The sequence below is a fragment of the Scyliorhinus canicula genome, chromosome 9 (genome assembly GCF_902713615.1).
Source record: "Scyliorhinus canicula chromosome 9, sScyCan1.1, whole genome shotgun sequence".
Classification (NCBI taxonomy): Eukaryota; Metazoa; Chordata; class Chondrichthyes; order Carcharhiniformes; family Scyliorhinidae; genus Scyliorhinus; species Scyliorhinus canicula.
The window spans coordinates 103,519,171-103,537,469 of NC_052154.1; the positions used below are offsets into that span (position 1 = coordinate 103,519,171).

Consider the following 18,299-nt stretch of genomic DNA (forward strand, 5'->3'; position numbering starts at 1 on the left):
AGGCGGTCCTCCATTTCCTCAGGATGGTGAATTTTCACAAGAAATTCATTCCTAACATGGTATCCCACACCACAGCCCTCCGGCATCTCGTAAAAAAGTCGACAGTGTTCCAGTGGCTTCCCGCACATCAGGTGGAGTGGCTTGAGCTGAAGCTCATCACAGCCCCAGTACTGGCATTCTTTAACCGAATCAAGGATACCAAGATATCCACAGACGCATGCCAGAACGGCATTGGGGCGGTGCTCCTCCAGCGAGATGACTCCTTGTCCTGCGCTCCAGTGGCATACGCCTCCAGGGTCATGACTCCGACCGAACAACGGTATGCCCAGATCGAAAAGGAGTGCTTGGGTCTGCTGACAGGAATAGTCAAGTTTCATGACTATGTATACGGCCTGCCAAAGTTCATGGTGGAAACAAGACCACAGGCCTTTAGTCCACATAATCCGAAAGGATTTAAATGACATGACACCTCAGCTACAGCAAATTCTTCTTCTTCTCCGCCGATATGACTTCGAACTCGTCTACACACTGGGTAAGTAGCTGATAGTCGTGGATGTCCTATCCAGATCCATCACCACGCCGTGTGAACAGGGTGACTTCATTCGCCACATTGAAGCACAGGTGCAGCTGTATGCCAGCAACCTCCCAGCCACTGATGAACGAGTTATAGAAACACGCGAAGAAACTGCCATAGATCCCCTACTGCAGCGCGTGATGAAGCACCTCGCCCATGGCTGGCAAAAGGGTCAGTGTCCCCAGTTCTTCATCGTTAAGGACGAGCTGACGGTTGTTATGGGGATCCTTCTTAAACTAGATAGAATCATCATTCCCCAAAGCATGCAAAACATGGTGCTCAGACAGACCCATGAGGGTCACCTGGGGGTCGAGAAATGTTGATGCAGAGCTCGGCACGCAGTTTACTGGCCTGGCATCAGCCAGGGCATTGCCAACACAGTCCTCAAATGCACAATGTGCCAGAAGTTTCAATCAGCTCAGCCCAAGGAAACGCTGCAACAGCACAAGATCGTGACCTCTCCATGGTCCAAGGTGGGGATAGAACTCTTTCGCGCCAATGGGCGTGATTACGTACTCCTGGTTGACTACTTCGCCAGCTACCTGGAAGTGGTGAAACTGTCGGACCTCATGTCCAAGTCCGTCATCAAAGCCTGCAAAGAGACGTTTGCCAGGCATGGGATACTACTTACGGTAATGAGTGACAACGGTCCATGTTTCTACAGCCAAGAGTGGTCCGACTGCACGATCCTATCACTTTAGTCACATCACATCCAGTCCCCATTACCCGCAATCAAATGGGAAGGCCGAGAAAGGGGTCCATATTGTCAAGCGGTTGCTGTGCAAGGCTGCAGATTCAGTCTCGGATTTCAACCTGGCGCTATTGACATACAGGACAACCCCTCTGTCGACTGGTTTGTCTCCAGCACAGTTGCTCATGAACCGCAACCTGAGGACGACTGTTCCAGCCATCCATGGTCCAGACCCTGACCACCTCACGGTGCTGCAAAAGGTGCAGTGATCCAGGGACCAGCAAAAGATCACGTATGATGCTCATGCCACGGATCTGCCTGCGCTGGCTCCAGTTGTTTGCGTTCAGCTGCCTGAGGGAGGTTGGTCAGCCCCAGCTGTTGTCATCAGACAGGCTGCTCCCAGGTCTTTCGTTGTCCAAATGGCTGATGGCTTCATATTACGGCGCAACAGGAGGGCGCTGCGTAAAGTTCCCTGCCCATCACCCGACCGCACTTCTCCGCATGTCATCATGCCTCCTCCGGACGTCTTGCACCACGAGGCCACCGATCTGGCAGCGATCCCACCTGTCCATGAGGCCACCGAGATGGCAGCCATCCCGCCTGTCCAGGTGCCGGCATCCCGCCCTCCACCTCTGCGGCAATCAACAAGAATTCTTCGCCCACCACAAAGACTGAATCTATAGACTTAAATCTTGTAAATTTTGTTCAGTTTGCTCTGTATCTGCATGATAGACACCTTCACATGTACATATGTTCATTCATTCCCCATTTGTACATAGTTATGCATGCATATCCAGCCACGTTCCAAAATTTATTTTAAAAGGGGGAGATGTCATAATATCCACTCATGTATATCATGAGATGCAGACAGGCAGTGATTGACACACAGGATAACCAATGAACACACACGACACAGAAAAACCAATCACCAGACAGGACACCACCACTATAAAGCCCACAGGGCATTAAGGCTCTCCCTCTCTCACAGGACATGGCTGGGGAGATAGTCACAGTGCACAGGCCAATGAACATCATCACCATGTGATAGAGCGCTAGTCTGGTCAAGCCAGTAGGAGGTTATCAGTTAGGTTAATAGTGTCAACCCACAGCAGATTATGTACAGCAAACAACAGGTTCAATAAAACAGTGTTGGACCATCTCCTGTGTCGGAAGCCTGTTTCTCGCTTTACTGCATCCAGTTGCAGTCGATGTTAGACCAACACAGATTACACATCAATCGTCAATGTTTTTTTTCATTCTCAATGCAGCAATTAATGATACGACTGTGAAATACTTTGTTGGAATTTGAAGCTTTGGCTTCTCAGGCTTTTGTCCAGTGTGTTATGAAGGAACAGGAGATCTCTGAACGAGTCCGAATCCATCCTCATCCCGTTCACAAGAGAGCAAGTGTTGATGTCCTTCAGTCTTCCCTTTTGGATCAGTTTTACTTTGAGAGGTTTCATGGTCCTTTTAAAATTCAGCTGTCCTGAAGATGACACTCCAATCACCAGCAGTTCTGGAAAACGTGTCATTTTACCAGTGTTCATGTGCTGAAGGGATCAGAGGAACACCCACATCTTAGAGAGTGGAGAACACTGTGGGAGATTGCATCCCTTATGATAATGACTTGTGGGTTGAGGCAGAGTAGGAGTTAGGTAGAATCAGTGTCACTAAAAGGAAGTTATGGAAATGTCTTGTAAATAGTTAAAGAAATTTGGGCACAATTCAGCGGACCAAAGTTAAAGCCTGGCTTTGGCCGCGTTTGGCAGGGTGTTTTGCAACGGCTACGTTGGCGAGATTGCTGCTGAATACAACAGCATTTAGTGTCAAAAATGAGGCCCCTTGAGATTCTCAACATTATTGGTTCCCACGCCGTCTGATTTATCTCAATTCATGCCTCAGCTTCTCGCCACTAACTAGGGGGAATTGCTTTTCAAGTGAACCCCTGGACAATGTGGATCATTTCCCATATCTCGGGAGCCACCCCTCAGCATGAGCAGATATTGACTCTGAAATCCAGCATCGACTCCAATGTGCCAATGCAGTCTTCGGATGCCTGAGGAACAGTGTTCGAAGGCGGAGATGTCAAACCCAGCACCAAGATCCTGGACTACAGAGCAGCCGTGGTCTCCGCCCTCCTGTCTGCATCAGAAACATGGACAAATCCATGGTGAGCTATCACCAACATTGCCTCCACAAAACCTTGCAAATCCACTGGCAGGATAGGCGTACCAGTATGAGCAACCTCTCCCAAGCCAATATCCCCATCCCCAGTATCAAGGCACTAGCCATGCTTGACCAGCTGGGAAAGGTGGGCAACATTGCCCACATGCCCGACACAAGACTCCTCGTCTACAGGTGCTCTTCTCCGAGCTCCGCAATGGCAAGCGATCATGAGGAGGGCAGAGGAAATGCTACAAGGACACTCTGAAAGTCTCCTTAAATAAATGCAACATCCCCTTCAGCACGTGGGAATCGGTTGCCTTAGAACGCACAATCTGGAGAAAAAGCATCTGCAAAGGTTGGCGACCGCAATGGAAAACCTGAGGTGGTGTCCAGGGCAATCTGTGACGACCATGTCTGAGGGCCTCGACTTCATGTCATAATCACTGAGGGACATGTCCCAGACACAGGTGGACATTGCCAAGGAACTGCAGAGCATGACGCAGTCACAGAGGACCATCACTGAGGGTGTCGACACCATGATGCAGACAATGGGGGACCTACACAACTGGAAGTGCCAAATGACTGAGGCTCTGGAGCTAACTCCAGCTGCCTCTCTGCCCCATGGGACCATCAGGAAGGAGGAAAGGCTGGAGACCAACCCGGGGTCTGCTAACCACGAGACTACATCGGTCTCCAGTTCTTCCAAATCACCCCTTTCGACACTGGCGCATCTCAAGGGCAGTGGACAGAACAGAGTGGCACGGCAACACCAGTCTAAGTCGACCGGGGCACCCCATCTCCTGGCCCTCCAGAGGGAGATTAGGGGGGAAAGGAAATGAGAGGGGGGGGGGGGGGGGGGGGTGCTGTTGAGCTGACGTAGTCTCATCCTCGGAAAATCTGGAGATGATGAGGGCCTCTCTGGTACTCCAGACATGTTGGACCCTCACCGTAGCCTGTCCTCCATCCTCCGGCTGCTCCTTGGGCTCGTCCCCTAGCCCCCCCCTGCTTCGCCTCCCCCTCAGATGGGGCTGAATGTCTCTCCACCTGGTCCGCCTCCTCAGATGATGATGAAGTCACCTCCTCCTCCTCAAGCATGTCACTCCACCGCTGTGCTAGATTGAGGAGGGCAAGAAAACCACCAAAAAGCGGGAAACCATTTGGGGCCAGAGTGATCATGGCAACGGAACTACATTTTCAGCACCCGATGCACCACTCAACGACAACACAGGTGGCAGCGTGGGCCTCATTGTATCAGGTCTTCACCTCGGTCTCAGACCTCTGCACTGGCGTCATCAGCCATGACCTCAGCGGGTACCCCTTGACCCCCACAAGCCACCCATCATCCTGAGATGGTCTTCGAAGACACTGGGAATCTCCGAGTGCCCCAGGATGTAACTGTCACGTATGGTCCCAGGGTAGAGGGCACACACGTGCATGATTCGGAGGTGGTGGTCGCACACCATTGGAACGTTCAGAGAGTTGAACCACCTCATCCTAATATACGGCATTCCCGATGCCCTGGTGCTCGCAGGGCAACATGCATGCCATCAATGACCCCTCGACTTGCAGCTCGAGCATCTTGGTGGGCCTGGTCCAGCTCAAAGGTGATTTGGTCTGATGCCTGGCCGCACACAGCATCCATCACAGGATGTACCTGTGGCTGGAAGATTGTGAAATGCCACATAGGTCCCGGCTCAAGCCCTGGAATGACCAAGTGGTTTAAAAGTACAGGGCTGTGATCACCTTCACTGCCACCGGGAGCGGGTGTTATCCTCCTCCACAGGATGCCATGTCCATGAGAACGTGACAGAGGTGCCGCACTGTCTCTCCGCTGAGACAGTCTTCTGCAGCATGTGGTGTCCGTCAGTTCATGGAATGACTAACGATGCATGTACACCTTGGGCCATTGCTGTCCTCCCCTTCTAACTCGCTCCTCAGTCTGATGGGCGGCCGAGTCTTCAGGGTGTGTTGCAGCCCCCTGCACGTGGGGTGCCGTTTCCAGCCTGCTTTGTTACTGCTGCCCCCATGGAATCCACACCAAGAAACATAGTTTTCTTGGAAGGAATTGGGAAAGGAGAGAGGCTGACAATCCATTAGGACTTCCATCCTGGGACCCCCCCAAATCCCCCACCCTCACTATGACTGTCCCGCCTTCTCAGAGTGCCATCCAGCAAGCCAGTTGTGCTCACAAACCTTGCTCTGCACACTCACCCCTGGCCAAATTAGGAGCCCCTAGACCCTGGACCTCTGCTGGAAACATTAGGGAGGCCATGCTCAGCTGCCATGTTCATCCAGATAGTTACCATTTGTCTGCGAGTGGATCCTCAGTGGTGAGGCCCTGCTCATTAACGTTTGATTGTTGTCAGCTGCCTCTATGGTGCTGATCCACCTAGAGTTCATACACACTGTTCAGGCATCAGAATGCTGGACATGCAATGCACTAATCATCCTCTGGGACATGGCACGTGTGCCTTCGAGGAAGAACTTGAGAGCTAAGGAGTGTTTTCTGGGGGTTCTCCCAGGTGTGGTGGTATTTTTCTGGGAGTTTTCCCGAGTGTCAGGGTGTTATCCTGGATGCTTTCTCGGGTGTAGGGGCGTTTCTCTGGGTGTGGGAGTGTTTTCCTTGGAGTTTTCCCAGTTGTGGGAGTGTTCCCTTGGTGTTTTCCTGGGTGTGGAGGTTGTTAGTTAATTTTCCATTAAAATTCCAAGAGTTTTCAAAGTTTAACAGTGTTACAACAGCAGCTGTAGCCTAGCCACCCTATCTCTGCCCTGTGTGCTTTGCGGTGAAACTGGGCCTGTAAACACATCCACCCATGGTGGAAGTGCTTCTTGGGCCAGGATTAAGCCATGAGTCACAGTAACCACGAACAGTCTGGCCTTCCTCGCCCAATGAACTAGGTTCGGAAAACTGAATTAACCAGGGTCCCTTCTCCTGTTCACTATCTAAGTGTAGATGTCAGCTATGAAAGGGATTAGATTCAATCTTGGAGACGTTGTCTTCCTCCCCAGCCAGTCTCACCCCAACACACTAATTCGCAGATACCCCCCACCCCACTGAGGGCCCAGGCATTGCCCCTTCCCAGCCTATTCCAGGCTCCGCTGCACTGTAATTGTCGAGGCTGATGAAGTTCACCATCATGCTCACACAGGGAGATTATCAGGATTAACTGTATTCGTAATGCTTTTAATGGTGAGGTTAACTTCACCGTAGATGGACTTCCGGTGGCAACCATGGAGTGAGTGGTCGCACATTTGATGGCTGGCTCCCACTCGTGGCGGTTTTTTGGACCTTTTCCCCAGTTAACAGGTGGATGTGAGGTGGAATAAAGGTGCAGGTGAGTGAGGTGAAGAGACTGACACTCTGGTTAATAGAGCTGAGGCAATCAGTTAGTTGGAGCTGGTGCGTCTCCTGCGCAGCACATGGAGATGGCGGAGGGGCAGGCAGCGGCCCTGCCGGCTCAGTGGTCGACGGGCCAGCTAGTGAGCTTCTTGAACGAGAATTTCACCCAGCAATGGAAGGAGAGTCTGGAGCACCTGGCCCAGGCGGTGGATTCGATCAGGGCAGTAGTCGACCAGGGCGTGGAAACGAAGCTGGTGGCGTAGGGTCAGGCGATCCAGAAGATGGAGGAGGTGGCAGGGGGACACGAGGAGCAGTGTGCCTCGATGGCAGCGGAGATGGGGCTGATGCGCGACCAGCAGAGATGGCTTCAGAAGGTTGAAGACCTGGGGAACCTGTCATGTAGGCCGAATATAAGGATCGTTGGCTTGCCGGAGGGGAGTGAATGAGCCAATGCTGCCGTGTATGTGGGGAGATTGCTGAAGAAGCTGCTCGGAGAGGATGTGGTTGCACGGCCGTTGGAGGTGGATCAAGAACACAGGGGAATAATGAGGAAGCCCCAGGGGAACGAGCTGCTGAGGGTGATGGTGGTTCGATTGCACTGGTTCCTGGACAAGGAGCAAATTGTGAGGTGGGACAGGCAGATGAGGCGCTGCACCTGGGAGGGCAGTGAAATCCGATTGTACCAGGACCTGGGTGCAGATTTGGCCAAGAGGAGAGCAAGTTTTAACAAGGTCAAGGCAGCCCTTTACAAGAAGGGGTGAAGTTTGGGCTACTGTATCCGGAACGTCTGTGGGTGACCTACGAAGGCCGGGAATTGTACTTTGGTTCGGTGGAGGAGGCGGTAGATTTTGTTAAAGACAGGCAGGAGAAGGTGGACTTTGAACTTTGGTGGAGATGCTGTGATGTTATTGTTATGTTTGAGGCCATTTCGTTTTCTTTTTCGGCTTCAGGTTTGTTCTTTGTTTCGGGATGGGGGCTGGTCTTTGTTTGATCTTGGGGAGGAGCTGTTTTTGGTTTGTTTGCACTAATGTTCGAGCGGGGGGAGGGGAATCAGCGGGCGGGTAGGATGCCAGGTGCCATGAGTGGGGGCTGCCAGGCTAGCTGGGTGGGCTTGTTCACGGAAGCGCAATTGGGAGTGAGTGGAAGGTCAGTGGGGGAATGGGGTAGGGGCTCTTGCTGGGGGATCTGGGAGTGGGGGGGGGGGGGGGGGGGGGGGGGAAGTATTGCTGACAAGTGAAGGGTATTTAAAGTGTAAGAGGAGGAAGTTCGATGACGGTGGACACCCGAGGGCGGGCCTGGGGAGGTGAGACAATGTGGAATTTATGAGGCAGGTGTTGGGGAAGATTTCGGACCTCGACTCTTATCAGCTGATTATGGGGGGGGACTTTAACACAGACCTGGATCCGAGACAGGACTGGTTGAGCTCGAGGTCAGGGAGGGTGTCGGCTAGAGCCAAGGAGCTTTGGGGGTTCATGGAGCACATTGGGGGGGGGGGGGGAGCACACTCCCATGTGCTCACGGTGCACTCCCGAATAGATTTTTTTGTGTTAGATAAGATGCTTTTGGCAGCGGTGGTAGATGTTGAGTATTCGGCAATAGTGGTGTTGGATCATGCCCCGCACTGGGTGGATTTACGAGTGAGCAGGGAGGGCAGCGTCCGCAACAGAAGCTGGATGTGGGACTGTTAGTGGAGGAAGAGATGGGTGAGCAGGTAAGGAATACCATCGACATAGGGGAGGTTTCAGCAGGTACGGTTTGGGAGGCACTGAAAGCAGTGATCAGGGGGAGTTTATTTTGATTCGGGCACACAGGATGAAGGCGGAGCGGGTGGAGATAGAGAGGCTACTGGAGGAAATACTGCAGGTGTACAGGAGATATGCAGAGGCTCCAGAGGAAGGGCGATTAAAGGAATGCCAGAGGCAGCAAATAGAGTTTAGGCTGTTAACCAAGGGTAAGGCGCTTGGGCAGTTGCGTAGGGGAAGAGGGGCAGTATATGAGTATGGGGAGAAAGCGAGCAGGATGTTAGTGCACCAGTTGAGAAAGCAGGAGGTGGCATGAGAGATTGGGAAAGTGATGGACACAGGTGGGAATACGGTTCTAGACCCGGTGGAGGTGAATGGGGTGTTTAGAGAGTTTTACAGCAAATTATATGAGTTGGAACCCCCAGCCGGAGAAGAGGGGATGAGGCAGTTTCTGAGAGGTTGGAGTTCCCGAAGATTAAGGAGGATCTGGTGCAGGGCCTGTGGGCCCCAATTGGGCAAGTAAAAGTAGTAGAGGGGCTGGGGGTTTTGCAATTGGGCAAGGCCCCGGGACCGGACGGGTACCCAGTGGAATTTTATAAGCAGTTCCCGGTTGTGTTGGGACCGCTGTTGGTGAGGGCCTTCAATGAAGCAAAGGAGTTGGGAATGCTACCCTGACGTTGTCACAGGCGTCAATCTCTCTCATTTTAAAACGGGATAAGGACCGGGAAAACTGTGGGTCGTGCAGGCCCATCTCCCTGCTAAATGTGAATGCCAAACTATTGGCAAACATCCTGGCCACAAGAACTGAAGATTGCGTCCCAGGGGTAATAGGGGAGGGCCAGGCGGGGTTCATTAGGGGGCGGCATTTGGCGACCAACATTAGGAGATTACCCAATGTGATTATGATGCCTCCAGAGGGGCGCGAGGTTGAAGTGGTGGTGGCCATAAGAAGGCCTTTGACTGGCTGGATGACCTGGGAATGCTTATGGGAGGTCTTGGGGCGGTTTGGGCAGGGTTTTGTGGATCGAGTCTGGTTGCTATACCAGACGCCAATGGCGAGTGTGTCGACGAATCGGGTGAGATCAGATTACTTCAGGTTGCACCGGGAAACGAGGCAGGGATGTCCACTTTCCCCATTGTTGTTTGCCTTGGCTATAGAGTCGTTGGCATTGGCATTGAGATCGTCAAGGGTCTGGCAGGGGATAGTACGGGGGGGGGGGGGGGGGGGGGGGGGGGGGTTGGTGGAACACAGGATCTCTCTCTACATGGACAATCTGCTTTTGTACATGTCGGACCGCTGTGGGGAACTGGAGGGATTATGGGGATATTAGAGGAATTCGGCCAGTTTTCGGGATACAAATTGAATGTGGGTAAGAGTGAGGTCTTTGTGATCCATGCGAAGGGGCAGGAGAAGAGCTTGGGTGGTGGGAGGGAACTTTTGCTATTTGGATATCCACGTGATGCGAGAGTGGGAGCAGCTGCATAAACTAAATTTGGAGCGGCTGAGAACAGACGAGAGGGGACTTTCGGAGCTGGGACGCGCTCCCGTTGTGATTAGCGGGCGGCTACAGTTAAAATGACGGTCCTCCCAAGGTTTTTATTTGTTTTCCAGAGCATCCCAATTTTTATTACCATAGCTTTCTGCAAAAAGGTGAATGTAGGGATCTCGGGATTTGTTTGGGTGGATAAAACCCCGAGGGTGAAAAACGTGCTGCTGGAGTGGATATGGGAGCAGGCGGAGGCTGCATCATGGAAGGACATGAGTTTGGGGGCATTGCTAACGGCACCTCTGCCATTCTTGCCGGCTCGGTGCTCCACAAGCCCGATAGTAGTGGCAGCCCTGAGGATTTGGGGATGGTGGAGGCAGCATATGGGGTTAGAGGGGGGGCATCAGTGTGGGCACCGATATATGATATACAATATATGATAACCACCGGTTCGCCCGGGGGGTGGGGGGGGGGGGGGGGCATGTTGGACGAGGGGGTTTCGGAGGTGGCAGCTGGCAGGGATCGAAAGATTTGGGGATGTCTTTATTGAGGTAGGTTTCCCAAGCCTGGAGGAGGAGTTTGAGTTGCCAGGTGGGAATGGGTTCCGGTATCTACAGGTGAGGGATTTTGTGCGGAGGCAGGTTTCGACCTTCCCGCACCTGCCACTCCAGGGTAAGGTGGTGTGAAGATCAGGAGTAGGAGAGGCGAAGGTCTCAGAGATCTATAAGGAGCTGATGGAGTGGGAGGGAGCCCCGAATAAGAGAGGTGATGAGAAAGTAGGAAGAAAGTTGGGTGTGCAGTTGGAGGCCGGGTTATGGGAGGAGGCCCTGAGGAGAGTTAATGCATCCTCGTTGTGCGCCAGGCTCAGCTTGATACTTTAAGGTGGTCCATAGGGCACACATTCACTGTGGCCCAGATGAGCAGGTTCCTTGAGGAGGTGGAGGATAGGTGTGGGCGCTGTACGGGGGGTGGGGGGGATCCTGCGAACCATGTCCATATGTTTTGGATGTGTCCGAGGCTGAGGAGCTTCTGGCAGGGGTTTGCTGACGTCTTGTCAGAGGTCTTAAAAGTGAGGGGGGGGGGGGGTTTGTTGGATATATTGTTCTGTTTTTGTTGAAATTTGATGTTTAAAATTGTTAAAATTATAAATGCCTCAATAAAATATTTTCTACAAAAAAGCTTTACCGTAGGTGAGGTTGAAAAAAGTTCCCAATCTCCAGGAGGGGAATGGGAATTCATCAATGCTCTCATTAAATTCTGTTGAGATTCAGGAGGCCCAGCTATGTAATGGATGACTTCATCAGTTTCAATCTGTGTCCTCTGCTGACTGACTCTTCGCAGAACCTTTCTTGTATTTACCTGCTGAAACTTTTCCATATTTTAGTCCCTTTATCAAACTACTCTCTGTTCCAATGAGAAAAAAAAAACCTTCTCCAATCTCACTTTCATCTCTCGCACCATTCCAGTAAATCTCCTGTTTCTTCTCCATTGTCTGAAACGGTTCACCTTTGCCAATCATGTAATAAAGGCTGGCCTTGCCAACAATGCTCACATCTTGTGAACAAATCTAAAAGAAATATAATCCGTGATGTAGTACTTTATCAAATTTGATGTTTAAAATTATTAAAATTATAAATGCCTCAATAAAATATTTTCTAAAAAAAAGCTTTACCGTAGGTGAGGTTGAAAAAAGTTCCCAATCTCCAGGAGGGGAATGGGAATTCATCAATGCTCTCATTAAATTCTGTTGAGATTCAGGAGGCCCAGCTATGTAATGGATGACTTCATCAGTTTCAATCTGTGTCCTCTGCTGACTGACTCTTCGCAGAACCTTTCTTGTATTTACCTGCTGAAACTTTTCCATATTTTAGTCCCTTTATCAAACTACTCTCTGTTCCAATGAGAAAAAAAACAACCTTCTCCAATCTCACTTTCATCTCTCGCACCATTCCAGTAAATCTCCTGTTTCTTCTCCATTGTCTGAAACGGTTCACCTTTGCCAATCATGTAATAAAGGCTGGCCTTGCCAACAATGCTCACATCTTGTGAACAAATCTAAAAGAAATATAATCCGTGATGTAGTGCTTTATCAAATTTGATGTTTAAAATTATTAAAATTATAAATGCCTCAATAAAATATTTTCTAAAAAAAAGCTTTACCGTAGGTGAGGTTGAAAAAAGTTCCCAATCTCCAGGAGGGGAATGGGAATTCATCAATGCTCTCATTAAATTCTGTTGAGATTCAGGAGGCCCAGCTATGTAATGGATGACTTCATCAGTTTCAATCTGTGTCCTCTGCTGACTGACTCTTCGCAGAACCTTTCTTGTATTTACCTGCTGAAACTTTTCCATATTTTAGTCCCTTTATCAAACTACTCTCTGTTCCAATGAGAAAAAAAACAACCTTCTCCAATCTCACTTTCATCTCTCGCACCATTCCAGTAAATCTCCTGTTTCTTCTCCATTGTCTGAAACGGTTCACCTTTGCCAATCATGTAATAAAGGCTGGCCTTGCCAACAATGCTCACATCTCCCATTAAATTTGTTTGAGATTTAGCAGTACCTTTTGAAAGTTGAGACACACATTAATCACACTCACCTCATTAACCCTCTCTGTAAATCATCAAATAATTGATTTAAATTAGCCAAATACTGTTCTCTATTCATAAATCCATGTTGCTTTTCATTTATTAGTATCTGCCTTTTCAAGTGTGAATACATTTTGGCCCAGGTTATCGTACCAGAAATTCTCCCACCGCCATTAAGCTGACTGGCCTATAACTGCCCCCTCTGCTTTTTGAACAGGGGTGTACATTTGCAGTTCTCCCACCCTCTGCCACCTCTCTCATATCTAAAGAGAATTAGAAAATTGTGGTCAGAGCCTCAGTGATTTCCATCCTCACTTCCTTCAGCACCCCATTCAGACTGAGTGGCTTTTCGACTTTGACCATTGTCAACTTATCCTTCTTTATTTTTATCTTCTCCAATTTCTCAATCCCTTTTCCTATACTGTGATATTTATGATATGTTTTTTTCCCTCCAGTAAAAACAGACACAAAATATTTATTTAGGACCTCAATCACCACCTCTGTCTCCACAAGATCTCCTTTCTGGTCTCCAATTGGCCCGTCCGTTCCCTTGATTACTCTTTTCTTATTTATCTATTTATAATGGGCTCCCTTTTATATTAGCCACTCATCTATTCTCAAACTCTCTCTGTTTGGCCCCCTTAACCCTTTTTTAAATCTTTTTATTTTCCATATTCAGCTTGCTTTATTATGAGCTTTGCTATTGTCACAAGCCTCCTTTTTCTGTCTAATTTTTAATCATTAATCATCCAGGAAACTCTGGTTTGGATACCCTTCCTTTTTCCCTCATGGTAATGCCCCTTCTGTAACTGAGCCATCTCCTCTTTGAAGTCCTCCCATTGCCTCTTTACTGTTTGATTACAATCCACTGAAAAGTAGTTAATTCCACTTGCTGGAATTAATCATCCTCCAGTTCTGTGGTGATATGCCTGTAGATATTACATGTACTCAGCAGGGTGACCTCCCACCAGTAGGTGGCATCCGATATAAGTCAGGTGACTTTCAGCTATTGGCAGAAGGTTGTAAGGCGTACATGAGGACAGTCGCATGTAAAGGTAGTTCCAGGAGAATCTAATGTAACTCCAGGATAACTTGGTCTGTAACTGATTGTTACCTTACCACATGTACGTTAATAAATCCTAGTTCTGGCTAAGTCACCAGCAGTTCTGTAGATTCATTGCGAGATAGGAACACTGAACACAACAAGTTCATTATTTACTCTCTTAACATTTCCTTGTCATATTCCGTAAGGATTTTTAACCTGAGAATAATACAATCTTTGGTTTCCCAGGTACACTACTGAAGTATTTTCCATTCACCCCACTTCATTCCCCAGAAGCACGTCAGTCCTATATTGCTTCATTCAGCGTTAAGCGAGTAAAATATTGAGAGAGAAAATTCACTGCTACACATTTCAGGGAATTCCTCCTCCTCTTGGCCCTTTAGACTGAAACTATCCCAGTCTATATTGGGGGTATCTGAAGCTTCCATTATAATTACTGTAAAATTCTTGCACTTCTCTGCATCCGCCTGTAAATGTGTCTCTTCTCTCCCATTCTCATCATTTTTTGCCCTGAAGTGAATAATGCTGTATTATTATAGTTCTTTCTTCATTCTAGCCAAGTAGATTCTCTCTCTGAAAAGGCACATACTACATCCCTTTAAAGTGCTGTTACTGGATATTGATCAACACCACTTTCTTCTTTCTCCGATCTTTCTATAGCTGGAAATATTGGGCTGGATTCTCTGATCCTGTGGCTATGTCCACAGGATCTGTCTGGTTTGACAACCAGAAAGTCGGCATCAACCCCGCACCGATCCTCCGTCCGGTGGGGTTCTACTTGCTTTACCTGCGGATACGGCCGCAGAATGGCCGGGTCCGTGGCCGCGCATGGCGACGGCCGGGCAACATGGTGCCAGCCTTGCACAGACCCGGCCTGCCAAAAACCGCCCCTCTGTAAGCAGCCTCGCCATCCTGGATGCGATTTCCGCGTCGGTGATTGGAGAATCCAGCCCATTATGTTTCCCCCACCCCCCCCAACATTGTTGAAGCCAAATCTCTGTTATTGTCACTATGTCATTCTCCATGTGGCTGCTTGTGCCTCCAGCTCACCAATCTTATTTATTAGATTCTGTACAGCTCCACACATGCACTCTAAACCAAACGTAGTCTGTGTTTCCCAACCTAGACCGTTCCTATTTGTGAATTACTCTTTATTCTAATGCTGTTGGTCTTTCCCATTGCTCTGTGTGTATCTTCTTTATTACTGCATGCTGATACCCCTTACTCTGCCAATTAGATTCAACCATCCCCAACAGCACCTTCCTCCATGAACAGAGGTCCCAGTCTGTTGGGGCATCCACCTTGTGCAGGTTCCTCCTGTCCCAGAACCGGTTCCAATGTGCCAGGAATCTGAAACCAACTTCATAATCCTTTACTCAATAACATGTGGCGCTGGGGGTAATGCGGAGATTAGTACTGTTGTGGTCCTGCATTTTTAACATGCCCTCAATATGTTTCCCTACAATACTAGACCCCCCTCCTTCACCATTGCACGCTGTCCTTTACCCCATAATGTCATGGATATGCTCTACATTGCATTTCCCCATTCATTGACAGTCTCATTGGACTTCAGCTCTGAAAACCAGTTTATATGAGATGCCACACTCCTGGAGGATTCTCGTACCAACTTCATGCCATGGCAGATGATCACCCACTTTATTATCTTTTTTAATTTGATGTAGCTGCGGAGTGACCACTTCGTGGAAGGCAAACTCAAGGAAATTTGCAGCCTCCTGTTTGACCTGCAGTGATTTGAGCCACACTTGGACCTTCAAAATCCTGAATTTGATTCAAGCAACTGGAGGCACTTCCTGTGCATTTCGTTATCCGGGTCACAGAAACCATCCTGGAGTCCCCACATATCACAGGAGTTGCAGGAAATGGGTCTCAGCTATCCCATCATTCTGCTTCAAAGTCTACCTGTTTAAATATTTACACTTAATCCCCTTACTCCAAATTATGATTTTTTTTTATTCATGTATATCAGAGATTTATTTTGTGCAATTTGGATCACCTTAATGTTGGAATCTCCTACTTAGTTAGTTTAATTAATTATTTATACATTTACTTTATTACCACCAGTCTATGGTTTAAAATTACTTAGCACCTCCCTTCCCCTCTGCACCGAAGTCCCACTATCATCAAATTCCATTGGTTTAACCAATTCACACAACGCCAAGGGTGGCACGGTGGTGCAGTGGTTCGCACTACTGCCTCACGTCACCGAGGACCCGGGTTCGATCCCAGCCCCGGGTCACTATCTGTGTGGAGTTTGCACATTCTCCCCGTGTCTGCGTGGGTCTCACCCCCACAACCTAAAAAGATGTGCAGGGTAGGTGGATTGGCCACGCTAAATTGTCCCTTAATTGGGAAAAAAAAGAACTGGGTACTGTAAATTAATTTTTTTTAAAGCGAGGGGAAAAAAGGACTCATGTTTTAGCTGATGGTCCTCCAATATGTTCCTTTCAAAAACAAACTAGTTACAACTGATCAGCTGACTGCCATTCACACTGATCAATATTGAAATTGCTGGAATTACTCAGCAAGTCTGGCAGCAACTTTGCCGTGAGAAACAGAATTCATCCTTCAGATCGATGAGCTTTCTTCATCGCCAACAATATGTGGTCAAAGGCCATTCAGCTAAAATATTAGCTCTAGAATTTGTGAAATGGAAAGACAGGTGGACCTACATCTGTTTGTATGATGCTCCAAGCGTTTGTGAGGCCAATATTCCCGTCCGTGTCAAACAGCTGAAGACCTTGCTTCAAATCCTCCCGAGCGTAGGTGTCAATCTGAGAGCAGAAAGGAGAGAGCAAGAGAAAGGCTTGTGTTAACAGAGCTTTGATCCAAAGTGATGTTTCAGCTTAAGTTATAGGGGAGTGAAAAGTGGGAGAGCTGGAATCTGTGGGAAATCCAAAGTACAGGGAATTGGAGACTGTGAGGGAACAGCTTGTTGTAAATGATCCAGGCTGGTTTGGGTTAAACTGAAGAAAAAATGAAACTGTTTAGCCTCTGTTGGATAAATGGAGCACTATCAATGCCTTGTAGCTGTAAGGTTGATGTTGGATAAATTGACCAGAATCAATACCTTGTAGCTTTAAGGTTGATGTTGGATAAATGGAGCACTATCAATGCCTTGTAGCTGTAATGTTGATGTTGGATAAATTGACCAGAATCAATACCTTGTAGCTTTAAGGTTGATGTTGGATAAATGGAGCACTATCAATGCCTTGTAGCTGTAATGTTGATGTTGGATAAATTGACCAGAATCAATACCTTGTAGCTTTAAAGTTGATGTTGGATAAATGGACCAGAATCAATACCTTGTAGCTTTAAAGTTGATGTTGGATAAATGGACCAGAATCAATACCTTGTAGCTTTAAAGTTGATGTTGGATAAATGGACCAGAATCAATACCTTGTAGCTGTAATGTTGATGTTGGATAAATGGATCACTATCAATGCCTTGTGGCTGTAAGATTAATGTTGCGCAGACAGGCTGATAGTCCAGGGTCAATGGGGTGAGAATGGGCCATGGGTATGTGAAAGGGGGAAGAGTTTACTCACTGGCCTTTCTACTGTCTTTCTGAAGCCCTAATTCACACCTTTGTGACCGTTCAGCTTAACCGTTCCAAAGTGCAGTTGGTTAGCTCCCACATTCCACACTTCAGGAACATGCGTTCATCCAAAACTGCAGCACCTCCCCTGTGCTGGCTGACCAATGAAACAACACCTCAGTTTCAAAATTCTCATCCTCGTTTTCAAATCCCTGTGTGGCTTCACCGCTCCCTGTCTCTGTCATCTCCTCCAACCCCACAATCTTCAGAGATATCAGTGCTCATCTAATTCAGATCCTAATTATAACCGCTCACCATTGATGGCTGTGTGTTCAGTTGCATAGGCCTCAAGCTCTGGAATTCCCTCCCTATACCTATCCTCTCTGCCACACTGTCATCCTTTAGGACATGATGTGGAGATGCCGGCGTTGGACTGGGGTGAGCACAGTAAGAAGTCTTACAACACCAGGTTAAAGTCCAACAGGTTTGTTTCAAACACGAGCTTTCGGAGCACGGCTCCTTCTTCAGGTGAATGGAAAGGCTTGTTCCAGAAATGTTTATATAGACACAGTCAGAGATGCCCCGGAATGCGAGCACCTGTATGAAGTAAATCCCATTCGGTATCTGTCAGTGGGATTTACTTCATACAGGTGCTCGCATTCCGGGGCATCTCTGACTGTGTCTATATAAACATTTCTGGAACAAGCCTTTCCATTCACCTGAAGAAGGAGCCGTGCTCCGAAAGCTCGTGTTTGAAACAAACCTGTTGGACTTTAACCTGGTGTTGTAAGACTTCTTACTATCCTTTAGGACAATCTTTAAGATCTACCGCTTCAACCAATTGTGGTGAGCTGCCATGGGTGGTTGAGGGTAGGCTCTGCTGGGGAGGGCAATCTTGTGCGGGTCCTCCATGCCAACCTCTGGATCGTGTGTACCTGTTCCAGGGGTAACCCTAGTCCCTTCCTGTCTGCGCCACCGACCACAAATAACTTCCACTCACTGCAGGGGCCTCTGACAGTGCGGCTGAAGGCAATTGCTAATTGGGAATTGGCAATCATAGTTAAATGAGCACTTCATGCATCCCAAATGGAT

At 48.5% G+C, this 18,299-nt stretch overlaps 1 protein-coding gene across 2 annotated transcripts in view; it reads right to left on the reverse strand.

Annotated features, from left to right (window-relative positions):
• Positions 1–18,299, reverse strand: part of tspan4a (tetraspanin 4a) — a 215,376-nt gene that overhangs the window by 47,615 nt on the left and 149,462 nt on the right. For both annotated transcript variants that reach the window (XM_038807349.1, XM_038807351.1), the window contains exon 4: positions 16,342–16,443. In XM_038807349.1, the coding sequence (XP_038663277.1) occupies positions 16,342–16,443 (102 nt within the window). The remainder of the gene's footprint in view (positions 1–16,341; positions 16,444–18,299) is intronic.